The sequence below is a fragment of the Scomber japonicus genome, chromosome 10, assembly GCF_027409825.1.
Source record: "Scomber japonicus isolate fScoJap1 chromosome 10, fScoJap1.pri, whole genome shotgun sequence".
Taxonomy (NCBI): Eukaryota; Metazoa; Chordata; class Actinopteri; order Scombriformes; family Scombridae; genus Scomber; species Scomber japonicus.
The window spans coordinates 13,119,853-13,132,879 of NC_070587.1; the positions used below are offsets into that span (position 1 = coordinate 13,119,853).

General features: G+C 38.7%; 2 protein-coding genes across 4 annotated transcripts in view; one reads left to right on the top strand and one right to left on the bottom strand.

Moving 5' to 3' along the window:
- Positions 1 to 315, top strand: part of fhod3b (formin homology 2 domain containing 3b) — a 93,196-nt gene extending 92,881 nt beyond the window's left edge. The window contains exon 29 of the mRNA XM_053327440.1: positions 16 to 315. Within this exon, the coding sequence (XP_053183415.1) occupies positions 16 to 98 (83 nt within the window). The 3' untranslated portion in view covers positions 99 to 315. The remainder of the gene's footprint in view (positions 1 to 15) is intronic.
- A 2,261-nt stretch (positions 316 to 2,576) lies between these two features.
- rxrbb (retinoid x receptor, beta b) lies at positions 2,577 to 11,562 on the bottom strand. 3 transcript variants are annotated; one of them, XM_053327442.1, is made up of 12 exons: positions 11,423 to 11,562; positions 10,027 to 10,220; positions 9,078 to 9,231; positions 8,655 to 8,834; positions 8,177 to 8,230; positions 6,609 to 6,772; positions 6,239 to 6,368; positions 5,226 to 5,352; positions 5,061 to 5,102; positions 4,852 to 4,943; positions 4,642 to 4,747; positions 2,577 to 4,510 (listed from the first exon to the last, which is right to left on the bottom strand). In XM_053327442.1, the coding sequence occupies exons 2-12, from the start codon at positions 10,165 to 10,167 to the stop codon at positions 4,363 to 4,365; spliced, it is 1,338 nt and encodes a 445-aa protein (XP_053183417.1). In that variant the 5' UTR covers positions 10,168 to 10,220; positions 11,423 to 11,562; the 3' UTR covers positions 2,577 to 4,362. The 3 variants fall into 3 exon arrangements, with proteins under 3 accessions (XP_053183417.1, XP_053183416.1, XP_053183419.1); XM_053327441.1 differs by lacking the exon at positions 11,423 to 11,562 and adding an exon at positions 10,831 to 10,877; XM_053327444.1 differs by lacking the exons at positions 8,177 to 8,230; positions 11,423 to 11,562 and adding an exon at positions 10,831 to 10,877.
- Positions 11,563 to 13,027: the final 1,465 nt, after the last annotated feature.

The following is a 13,027-nucleotide window of genomic DNA, read 5'->3' on the forward strand; positions in this document are numbered from 1 at the left end:
TTTCTTGCCATATAGTGAGAAGGACACTGAAGAATGGTTTGACGACAGAGGAGGCCAACGCTCTCGGCTTGTCCAGCGGTTCAGAGATGCAGGTGTGAGCTGGACCTGGATCCCATCGGACATTAAGACGTCTGGAAGCCCTTTCACTGCCCCTCCACTGCCTTCACCCATCCGGCTTGGCGCTAAAATCCCCCCAGCTTTGATGAGTTGATCTCATCTTTATGCATTTGGTTTACACAGGCTTGACACAAGTGCTTCCTGAGGAGAGTGGATATAAGGCTGAACGAGATTTCATTCACAAGCAGAGCGCTGCATTCAAACCACTAAGCTTTGCTGTTAATGGATACACATCGATGATCTGCACTCATGAGGCTATATCATCCTTTGACATCGCATACAAGCACCCCGAGCAAAAGTGTGTTTTTTTTAAGGCCGAAGGCATCAAAAGAGTTGGCAGTGCATACGCTTTGATCTCCATGGCCTTGACTGAATCCAGACAGCTGACCGGTGTGCGACATAGAGCCTGAGACAGACACTAAACTCCCCACTAACTGTGTGCTCAGGTTTAGTGTCAGACCTGCAGCTTTAGTGACAAATTCAAAGACTTTTCATCTATTGAGTAGATGTCTGCGTGCAGAAGGTTATTCTGTAATATACTACTGTGGTAGTTTTGTGTTTCTAGTCATTTTGCTCAAGGTGCTCAAATAAGGAACAAGTGCACTGGATGTAAAAGTTGGGTATCAATGGAATGTGAAATCCTTGACACTGATGAACCACTCTGACATCTGAATCTGAAGATATACTCTAACAGTTCAACCAGCAGTCCAATAGTAGCACAGTTGTTTTCATGATGTCTAATCAAAGAGTTTCATCAAGTATGTGCAACTAAAGCTTTGTCAAACTTCTGTAATTTTACTGAATAAGAAGGAAATTACGAGAGCAGAAACAGTGCAGATGATTAACTACAGTTCAGTTACTGTGGGTAAGACTGTTGATACCACTAGATTTAGAGTAATGCTCATCATGCTCACGTTTGTAGCTTCAGCAAATATAGACACATTGCATTATGTAACCTGTTCTCACTGATGCAGATGATCACTGTCTGAGCAGCACGGACCGAACAGAGAAAAGCAGGCGCAATGTTACTAGGTGAGCTGTCATCATTTGTTAGGTCGTTATTTTGTAGAATCTATGAGCTGCACATTTCAGAGTGCCTTTCAGAGACAGTTATTTATTAAGACGTTTTCAGGGACATGTATCAAGAAAATGTTACTACAGCAGATGTGCAGTCTGTGCGGGGCGAGGATGATGCTGAGTCATTCACGAGCTGTGATTTATTTTTAACCAGTGTTTTTAAACTTGTCCTGACAAAAACTTTTTTTCTTTTCTTTCATGTTACGTCTCAGATCAGATAGTTGGAGATAGCTTTAAAGTATTTATGACAATTTGAGGATCGGTTATGCACATTAGCTGTATTCTGTTGCCTTACTGTAAAACATGGACATACGTTGTTCCACTCGAGTCAAGATCTTGGTGAAATATTTTAAAAAAGGGCCAGGCCAAATCAATGTGTAGCTCAACTGGCATCACTGGAGATCTTGGTTTACAGGAGACCTCCTTTCTTTAACTTTGAATGTGAACATCAGGGGTTACTTGATTATTAGTAACATGGTCGCACATAAAATCTCATTAATTTATCAATTTTTAAACATGTAAATCTGTATTGAAGTGAATGAGAAGGAGCCCGCGGTTGAATTTTTTGTTACATAGGCCTGTTATGTTTTTTTTTTTTTGTTTTTTTTTAGTATTTCTGAGTCTGATCTGTGTTATTAGTTCATTTGGAATGACATTAGCTAAATTTACAACATGCATACTTTCAGTTTATAGCACGGCTCGCTAGTTGCAAAGTAAATCTATCCACTCACAAATTTTCACTGTGATGGAAACATAGCCATGAGGAGAGAAACAAGAATCTAGCGCAAATATCATGGTAAAGCTTCATAAAACATCACCAGCAGTACTTTTTTTGTTGTTGTTTTTTCCTAGAATTTACTGAAAACTATTCAGCACCTTAGATTCAATGTGTAGCATGCAACTTCTAGCTGAAGAAAAAGTCAAACTGAAGTTACAGGGGGAGGAGCTCAGATTGTACTGTTTTTATCAAATACAAGACAGAATAGATGTGTAAAGTAATATGGAGGGGAATGCTGTAAAATGATGTACATGTCATGACAATGTTCTTTATGTTCTTCTGTTTTGCTCCATGTGTAGAATAGTGTATTATAGACTAAAAGCAGTATTATTCTAAAATATAATTTAAGCAAACCAAGCCATGCATGGTTTTAAAAAGGTGTCACTTCTGCTCGATACAACGGCAGGTTCACTTTTTGATTCTCAGAGCTATAGGGGTTGTTATTGTGTGTGTGCGTGTTATTAAACCTTTTTACTTCATGTACTGTTCAGTGAACAAATGTGGTGAAAACACGCAGTGGTCACATTTTTACCAGTGAGTCCTGTGGAATTCTTTAGAAGCCTTTTGATTTCATTGCACTCAACGTTTTTTCTTCTCTTTTAATTTAATAGTAGCTGAAAACACACACACACATACACACACATTGCTGCCTGTGCCATAACATCACTGTGGAAATTGGACACAAGTGCTATACAACCAAGGCTTCTATTGCGTCTATGCCCACAGCAAAAACTATGTAACTACAATAAAAAGGCTCATAAAAATGCATGTGGACTAATGTTTGTATTGTGTTTCTGGGAGGGGGAATAAGCATCACATCAAACATTTTCGGAAAAGCAAAAAAAGGCAAACAAAAAAACATTAAGCCTCGTTTATTTTTTTTAGTCCACACAACCCATGCTTCAAGTCACTTTATGTTCATCAAGAGCATATTGAGGTCGATGACAGGTTTTGTCGATACAGCTCATCTGGTGTTTACACATGGCCATCATACAGACCTCATTTGGTCTTGTTTAAAATTCCTATGTCCACAGGTGTTATGGATCTAAATGTGATTATGATTTGCTTTTAATAAATTGCAGAGACATTACAATGAACAAGACAGCTACCTAAAAAAGGGAGGAAAGGTAGGAAATACAAAAAAAAGCATTAAAAAAATCAGCTGAAACACTGTCAGCAAATCCAGTGCAACCCAAGACACGTTCTGCTTAATACTAGCTGAAAACTAAAAACAAGGGCACATATTAAGAATTATATAATTTGTATCTCCTGATCATAATTCAAATTTATCAATATACATTTTCCCTGAACAATTGCTTTTGCACAGTACCTTTGAATTGTATAGATAAATTACAAAATGGAGTATTCCCTTTCCACCAGACATGATTTACTTTGTAAAACCCCTGAATGACTGACAGGCAGAAAGCTCTTATGCAGTTAACATTTTATATTGCTGCAGTTTTACATTTTATATTGCTACATTTTTTTTTAACAAAGATTAACAAAGGGATTTTCATTTTTGCATATTTTCTTAGGTTTGTGGTTTGGTGTGCATCTGCACCAATAATTCTAATTATCTCTGAAATAGCACCAAACACCAAACGCCCGACCATTCAGTGGCTGGGCGTTTGTTAAAAGTAGGTTTTAGAAATAGTACATAGCGAGTGTGCAGTGCAGTCTAATCGTTAACCACAAAGTGATTCGATTTTATAAAATGGCAAAGAAGTAAACAACACTAACTGTATACTACCAGACACATAAAGCTGATCCTCCGTCCACACAGACAAGTCGGACCTGACAGTTTCACCCACTGACTCGTCTTCTACACCGGGTCACTGTTAAGATATCTTCTGCAATGGATACAAGTTCACTCTGGGCTGTTATTGGGCACGGCTGCCAGACGATGTTTGGTACAATTAATATTCTTTTAGATCTGACTTGAATTATAAGTAATAAAAAGAAGACTGTGTCTTAAATGCATGCTCATGATCCAGGTTGACTTCTGTTTAAAAATAGGTTTTAGGGATCCGCTCAATTGAATAAACAATCGAGCTTAATGTTTGAGGTGTCTAAAAAGCTTATATAAAAATGTATACCCAAATTATAGCTCCTGTGAGGGAAATATGTAAATGTTTACATTTTTAAAAATACTTTTTTTTTTTAACCATAGTTACTCATGAAGTTATTTCAACATATAGCACCAGCTTGTAGATCATGCCAAGCCTTGGGTTTGGTCTAAAGAGCAAATCTGTGCTGCACTAAGATAGTGTAACCCAGACAGCAGTGAGACAAACTGACAAATCTTCAAAGAACTTAAAGTGCCACTCCAGTCCCACTCCAGCTTCCCAGACTTCAGCTATCTAAACCTAACCACAGTACGCATTTCCTATCTAAGACAACTGATGGGGAGCTTCAAGCATTTCCATGAGGAAAGTGTCAATAGGCGTGTCACCAATCAGCTTGAAGAAGAAGAGGTGCTCCAAACACTTCAAGCCAATGGATCGCAGTGCTGGCAGTCGGAGAAGGAGCTTAGCAAACCTGCAAAGAGGATATCATTAATTACAACGAGATAAACACACTATGAAAGATGTTTGTTCAAGACTGACATTTTACATTGCAAAACGAAAGCAACTGAAAAAAAGCAGCCTAACACAGCAGAGGACATTTACCTTCCCTGCTGCTCTGGGTATTTCTGTTTGCAGTAGGCTTCCAATGATGCATAGACCTTTTCTCTAAGGAGCTCCACCTCACCGGTGTTGGATAGCCCTTTAGCATCTGAAGGAAAATAGAGAAAATATTTACATCAAGATCACAACCGACTTCATAAAAAGTGATCATCTTTCTTCTATATATCAGCAGCGTCTTGCAGTGTCAGGCACCTGGGTTGAAGAGGACGATGGCTCGGAGGCAGCCCAGCTCTGTCTTGTCCATTTGCATATCTCTCATTTTATTGACGAGCTCAGTAAGAACCCTAAATAATGACAAGTGTCACAAATACTGTTCAGAGATGTGTAAAATTAAAAACAGCATAATGAGACTTTTTCTTGAATCAAAGAAATTCCAATAAATACACAAAGAATATAATTACCTGTCGAATATGGCACCAACCTCTGCACTCTGTACACTCTCCCTGAATTAAATCAAACTGGTTACTATGCAGAAATTACACAAAACAGACAAAATGCACTGTAATTAGGAACTAATTATATTTGGCAACTGGCATACTGGCAAATATCTGCTTGTTATGATTTACCTGTCAAAAATGGCTCCAACTCCTGCACTGTGTGCATTGTCGCGCTGCAGCTCAGAAGCCAGAAGAACTCCATCCTTCAGACCGATGGAGCGATGGGAGAACGAGGCAATGAGCAGTTCATTCCACCCTGATAAAACAAACACAATTCAACACTGAAATCATCATCATATACAAGACACTACTACAGCAAGTAAGAACAGTAGCGTAGACAAGTTGTTAAATGTGAAAAGTGAGGTCTCTGAGCTTTTATAGATCTATGACTGACAATATTTTTGTTTGGACATGTTTTTAATTTTGTGGTGAAAAGCAGCTAACTATTGGCAAGCTGCATTTCCCTTTAGGGTTCACTTACACTGGGTTCTGACCCAGTGTGCCGCTGCACTGCACTTTATCAAACAGATATCACTACTCTCAGCTGTATCTTGGGGCTTGCTCGGTAGGAAAGAAGCACCATTGGACAACAAAATGTGTCTGTGTGTGTGTGTGTGTGTGTGTGTGTGTGTATGTGTGTGTGTGTGTGTATACGTGGCAGAATGCAAGTTGTGACTTGCAGCCTGTGAATTTCCACTGCCATTTGCCATCTGCAAATATTTCATTTTGCAATAGTTTACAGTAAATGTTTTTATCTTTTATTGTGTCTATTAATGCACAAACACCAACATCAAGGCTATAGACTGGCAGGTTTCGAGTGTTCACAGATGTTTGCATTATAATTGCTTTGTAGGTTTTATCCACGTTGATCTAAAGGAGCAGCCACATAATAAAACTGCTGACAGTATGTAGTAAATGAATTACTGTCATTATTAGAAAAAATGAAAATAAGAGGAAATGTCCTTGACCTTGTCACTCTCTTTCGAAATGTTTACTTGTAACATTGCAACATTCATTCACTGCGGCCTCAGTTTCCTCACTAATAAACATGTCAATCTGATCTGGGTCTTCCACAGCTTATAAAATGTTCTCTGTGTTGATTTTCACAGAAATCTTTCATGGCTGGGGGTGTTCTTTCTCACCTGCACGCAGAAGGATGACCTGGTCGTCGAGGGGCAGTTCAGAGAAATGAGGGATTCTCTTTGCCCACTCCACCAAGGCAAACAGTTGTTTGTCTGCTGTCTGACAGATGTTGGTAACCGCATCATGGGGCTGAAATCAAATAACACAACAGCATGATTATATAGTGATACATCCAAACCAAATACTTCCAGGAATTACACTAACCCTATTTGATAGCATGTCTTAATTAGGTTATGCTAAAAAAGAAAAAGGAAAAAAAAGGCTCTGACCCCATCAAGCTACTGGAAAAAAAACTCAGAAACAAAAAAACAACACCACCACATTGACAATGTTACAAAATCTATTGATCACAGTGTTCCTACTACTCACAGAGTTGCCTACAGAGCCTCCGTCAGAGGAGTGAAGCTCAGTCTTCTGCTCCACAGCAGTCTCGGCCTCCAAGATCTTCTCCACTGGCATCTCCTCATTAACTCCGACGCTGAACTCCAGCTCTCCTTCACGCTCTCGGTTCCTCTGGCGCTCCTCCTGGACCGCTGCACCAGACAACACAGAAGGAATGACAGGAAGGTTAATTCTGGAGGATGAACAGACTGTTCGGGGGAGGGGGGGGCAGGTGAACAGATGAAATTATGGATTAAATAGTGATATTATGCTAAATGTTCTGCCTCTGTGCAGTGTTTCTGCTGCATTGAGAAGCCCTGTTAGCAATAGCAAAAACACATTTCAAATATTGCTTCCAGTTGATTGCTGTCAATTATCACTAAAATGTACGACTGAGAATGTTCAAATTTCATTTCAATTAAAAAACAATTATGTTTCTCAATGCATCTTTGTGCTTCTAAAATGTTTGCAGATTTTTCTTAGTACAGTACATTCAAAACAGCATAATAATAAACATCCATCATCACAAAGTCAGCTGAATTTACTTCTATTATCAACAGAAGTACAGCGACTACCGGGTTGAGGTTACATGCGTGAGTTTGTTATCAGCATGCTCCGATGCCCTCAAGGTAGCTCACATGCATTAGCTAAATGTTTAATATGACACTATTAAAAGACAGAATCACAATGCATGTAAGAATCAGTTATACTTCCCACCCCACCCCCAAAATAGCAGCATTATACTAGTGTGGTGCTGTCTTCGGGATTACAGTTCACCATGAGGACAACTGAGCTTCGAGGCTATCGTGTGAAGTTTGTTAGAATTTTATATCTGTGACTGTGACAAAAGTGAATGTAAGAGGTCTACTTCAACTCAAGATGATTCTGACTGTCCTTTAATTGGGGAAAAAACATCAGAATTGTCAGAAAATCTTGGAAAATAGTGACACTGTAATACACTGGTAGATTAGAAACTGACAAAAAGTGCAGCCTTAAGAAAGAGAGATTGGAAGGTGTTTTAATTAGGGGTGCAGCAGAGTGAAAATGCTCCTAAATTAGCAGCTAAAATTAGGGCTGCACAGGTTTAGTAAAGTCACCTCTAAAAGTTCATATACAGTAGACAGTTGTTATTCAAGATACCTAAAAATGACCTTCTTTTGAATGTGGTTCATTTTAATTTTTGCTGGTTTAACCACACACAACTTGCAGGATTTTATGAAGCGGCTCGTCATCACAAGCAGGGAAGGAAATTAACTTCCTAAATATGAACATCTACCAGCCACTCAAAAGTAAATCATTGTTTTGTGTCACTTTAATACTTTACCATCTTTTGGCTGGTGCTAATTTCCCACCCTGATCACAAGGCAATAAGCCACAGCAGCCCTCGCTCTCAAACTCAATGCCACAGTTAAACATTTCTGGGTGGATCCTATTCTCTGCCCAGTCTACTTACCACACAATAACCCCCCAGTTATCAATCTATGCATGTTCAACACAACAGGCTAATTCTCTACGCAACATTACAATACAGTATCTTTAAAATTTCAATGTCATACTCATCCATCCCTCATCTTTTCCATCTTCTTTTATCCACCTTACATGTTTGATCACTATTGAAAGATGGAGAAAGGGTAGAATAAGAGAAAATGAAGGGAAGAGATGGAGAGGGGGTTAGTTATATAAACCGACCCCAATTCACCAGTCTCAACCCATTTTTAAATTCTAGTTTAACATCCACCCTCACCTGCCACAAAAACGAACTAATCCCGTCGTACTTACTCAATTTAATTAGAAACCTTTGGCATAATTTATCTATTTAAGACATCTAATCTGTTGCAAATTGTTCTAAATATATAATTCAACTCTTGCCTGTGGTGAAGTCTAATGTACGGCACCTTCAGGTTAGGAGGACTCTCCCTTTTAATACATTGTTGAGTGTAAAGTTTTGAAACAATTTACAATAAAAGAAAGCTCCTAAACCTCCATGAGGTTATATGAACTAAAAGCTTCAAAACGACGATGCTCCTTGCATACCTTCCCTCTTCATGCCCATGGCCAGGCACTTCTGGTAGCGGCAGTACTGGCAGCGATTGCGCTGGCGCTTGTCAACCAGGCACTCTTTGTTATCCCTGCAGGTATAGCTCAGGTCTTTGCGTACAGTTCGTTTGAAGAAACCTTTGCAACCCTCACAGCTGTACACTCCGTAGTGCTTGCCTGTGAGTTACACAAATGAAAGAGTTAGGGGCTCATGGTGTCATCAGATCGAGTGTGAAATTACAGTGAAAGCAGCATTTCTACTAACAACAATGACTGAGATTCATTTTGTTAACATGTTGAGGAAACACAGCCACATACATCTGACAGTACAGGATTATCCACACTAAAATCACCATAACTTAAACACTCTCCAGCTGATGTTTCACTTCTGCTAATCCTGCTCTCAGTGCATTCACTCACCAGAGGAGCGGTCTCCACAGATGACACACATGCGTTTCTGAGACAACATTATTCCAGGACTGTGAGCTGGCATGGGCCTCAGGCCAAACGGAGGTTTGATATCCTCTGAGCTGCTGATCGAGTGCATCCCTGATATGGGCGCTGAAGAAGTGATCTGGATATACAGTGTAACCAAATGAAATATTTAAAACATTGCCAGCCCAGATAACATTTGACATAAAATACAAGAAGACAGAGAAAGGTTTATTACATTATTACATACAATGTTAAAATACTACAACATGCATTTTTGTTAAGTTTGACAAATTAGTCGCCTTATTCGATAAAATGTATTGTGCATGCAAAGTCTTTTGGCAACCAGTATTACTGTCTAATGATGATATTATCTAGATTTTTAGGTAACCCAAGCTATGCCACAAGATCTTCTGCCATACAATTTCTGTTACAATTTTTTTCCCCTGCAAATCACCTCAACAAGTTAAGTCATTAAAATGTATTAAAAAAATCCTGTCTTAAAACTTGCCAACAACAACTGCCATCATTTTCCACCGACCATTTTAATTCCATATGCCCATTAACGTCTGCCAAGTGCTATTAAACATTTCCAGAACAGTGTAATTAGAGCAGTGGTACTCAAACTTTTTCACTTCAAGGAAAAAGTGAAGTGAATTAGACTATGGACCCCATTTGGTAAGATTTTTTATTTATAGATGTTTTATTACAGATACCCATAACCAAAATAGTCATACATTGTCAATATTTTACTTATATTGAAATTTGCCATATCATTAAAGATTATCGTTATTATAATGATCCCCTTTTTTGCTGGGGACGCCCTGGAACCCCTTAAAGCACCCCACTATGCGACCCAATGAATTAGAGTACAGTTCAACATGTAATTGATGTCTCTGCATTGTTTATTCATTCACTCAAATGGGGTGTCAATTACCTGACTGTTGCTGATGGGCCCAAATCCAAGAGAGGGTGAGACCACTGGGGAGTTAAGTGAGGGGCTGATGACGGAGAAAGGAGAACCCAAGATGTTGGTGGGGCTGTTGGAGGCTGAGCTGTTGGGCTGCTGTGAGGACATGGCTAGTAAACTACCCAATGGAGAGGATGATGTCCCGCCTGAAGGATATCAATCTGAGAGTGACACAAAAGGATATCATTAGTAGTGCCATGCTTTGGTTTGGGGTTGGTTTCTTCAATCTGTTTGTGTCTCTTATAAGATTCAAACTGACTTGGCAGTGTTTGTTAGCTGAAGCAACTAATAATCAAGAAGGGAGAGTCATTAATGTTAATGAGCCAACCCATCATAAGCTAAAAGAAGACAGTCCCCCGGGTATTATGGGATTAAATGCAGCCAAAACGCCAAATGGAAGCAACACATGAGGTAGAAATGGCATTTGGTCGTCTGTACAAGTAAACTGAAGCAAATAAAATCTCTCAACACATCACGTTAGCAATGTTACCTGCTAACCTAACGCTGAACTAAAACCCCAACATGTACCTGACATTTGTTAAACTAACACTAACCATCGCAGACAAAGAGTAATTTGATGGCTAAAAAAATGATAAAACCACACCGTTCAGACACTAAGTTAGCTTAAATCAAAACCCCAACATTCAATTTGTTTCCAGTGATCCCCCCAAAATCATTTTGAACAACTAAAAAAGGATATACAACCTTTAAAGTGACCGTCAATCTTCGTTTAAGCTAAGCAAACCACTCAATATAATACAATTTGCTTACATTGTCAGTGTTTTTTAGCTGGCTCCTGTTGGCATCGTAGTAACGCAAATCTGAAGCTTACCGCTGAGTTACACGTTTGCTAGTTAAATACTGCTAACGATACGCAGCAACCTTAACATTAACATTAACTTATCCCGTTATTACTGTATTTAAAACCCTAACCGAAAAACTGATGCGCTGATGCCAATTAGTGTGTAATTAAAGTACTAATAGTGCAGCGCATTACTCCTCATAACACGTATCACTACGTTAGCCAGTTAGCTGCGCTCCAAGCTACCTGGCTACCAGCTAACATTAGCTTCCGTGGCCATTCGTCTGGCTAATACTACATCCTGTAACGCTTGGCAATTGTGATTTATACATGCATTACTTAAATATTTTATCAAATACACAGCTTTTACGTCCAACATTAATCAACCAAACACAACATATGCGTACGAGTAGCACAATGATATCTATCGAAGATAAGCTTACGGCTAACTTAGCCAACATAGCTAACATTAGCTCCAGTGCACGGTTCGGGTTGGTGAGTGTGAAGGAGCAGATGTTAATAAAAATAGCCTACGGTCCTTTGAAGGTTGGAATAACTTACCAGACACACCATCGACGCATTGTTGTCTCTATATTGGTCTATATACTGGTCGTGCTCAAGCAAGCCGCGACTAGAGGCCGACACTCAGATCCAGTTTACTTCAACTTGACGCTGTTGTTGTTTACAGGCCATGATGGCTCAGTGCCAGCAGTATCCCTTGAGGCAAAATGTCTCATGGGACCACCCATACCAGCACTGTCATATGACACCCCTGTAGTAGATGTTCATCTTTATTTAGTTCATAATCAGGCTCATTTTATTGATTTTAACTGAGTGTGTTTTTACTCTGCATCCGTTTAAAACACATACATGGCTAGAAAATGATGGCGAGTTACAACTACTGATTTGGTAGAGCACACTGTGCAATTGGACTATTATGACATTGAGAATATGACCTCACAAAAAAACACACATGCACACACCATGTTATTAACACATTCATCCAAGAGGAAGTAACATATGGGGAAGTTATAGGAAAATTAGACACATTGCAAATTTGCCTGCATCTTGAACACTTTTCTACCAGGCCATCTGATACATTTCATTATGCTGGCTATGGCAAGGTAAGAGATAACTATAATCCAAGTAAGCAATGAATAATTGTGGCTGAATCATTTGTGAATGTGATATTTGGGTGGTGTTAATATCAAACAATAGACCAAACCTGTGCAACGCTCTTGTGCAGCCACACCTAGAAAGAGGGCTGGAATGCTTTTGTCTTTGGCAGGAGGATCATACAGTGTTACAGAACTTGTTCTTACACCAGGCTAGTGTTTTTTCCACCTATCTAAAACATTTAACAAATTGCTCTATTTTTATTTAATATTTTGAGCTAAACTTTAAACTCCCTTGTTCTGCAGGGTTTTAATCCTATCAGCAGAACTGACCAGCAATTTATATTTAAAAACACAAACCAAGTTCATTTCCATTACTTCTTGTTGCATTTATTACAGACAACTCTGTCAGGATTGACATACAGCCTTGTCAAAAGACTTGTAAGAGCTTTGTTACATGTAATATGCAAATATGTAATCACATTTTTGGCATTGGATCACAGTTCCTTTTATTTAGATTAACTGACATGTTTTTAGTTTTATTTATTCAGTTTTTAATTTAACAATTGAATATTTATTTTTGACCAATATGATTAAATTAACTAAATATTAAAATATTTGTTCATTTTAATAATCTCTTTCTTACCTTGCTTAGTATTTAGTATATATTGTTTATTCTTAAGGACATGGGAGGAGGACATGGAAAGGTGGTTTACCTTTTTTCACAATTTGCAAAACAAGACATGCTCATCTCCATTCCTTACTAACTAAAAGACTTAGCAAAAAACTTTACTTCTTAGCATGGCATGTTGATAATCATCATTAATATAGTAGCAGCTTGATAAAGTTCACTATTTGTAATTGCTGTATTTCATGGCCGTAGCTGAATATCATTTCATCTTAAATAAGCAGAAAGCCATGTGCTGTACTGTCTGTAAAAGAGACAGAAACAAACTTGAAAAACAGCTTTGTCTGTAGTTGCTCCTGAAGAGGTGTCTCTTAACAAGCCAAGTGGCATTCTTACAACAAACGTTGTGTTACTCACAGCTGC

Bases quoted from the DNA above. Each gene is read 5' to 3' on its own strand.
- rxrbb (XM_053327442.1), bottom strand. From the start codon at position 10,167: ATGTCCTCACAGCAGCCCAACAGCTCAGCCTCCAACAGCCCCACCAAC. The intron at 9,232-10,026 runs GTAATTGACACC...CTGTATATCCAG, and splicing joins GGCCCATCAGCAACAGTCAG to ATCACTTCTTCAGCGCCCAT. The intron at 4,944-5,060 runs GTAATTATATTC...GTCATTATTTAG, and splicing joins GTTGGTGCCATATTCGACAG to GGTTCTTACTGAGCTCGTCA.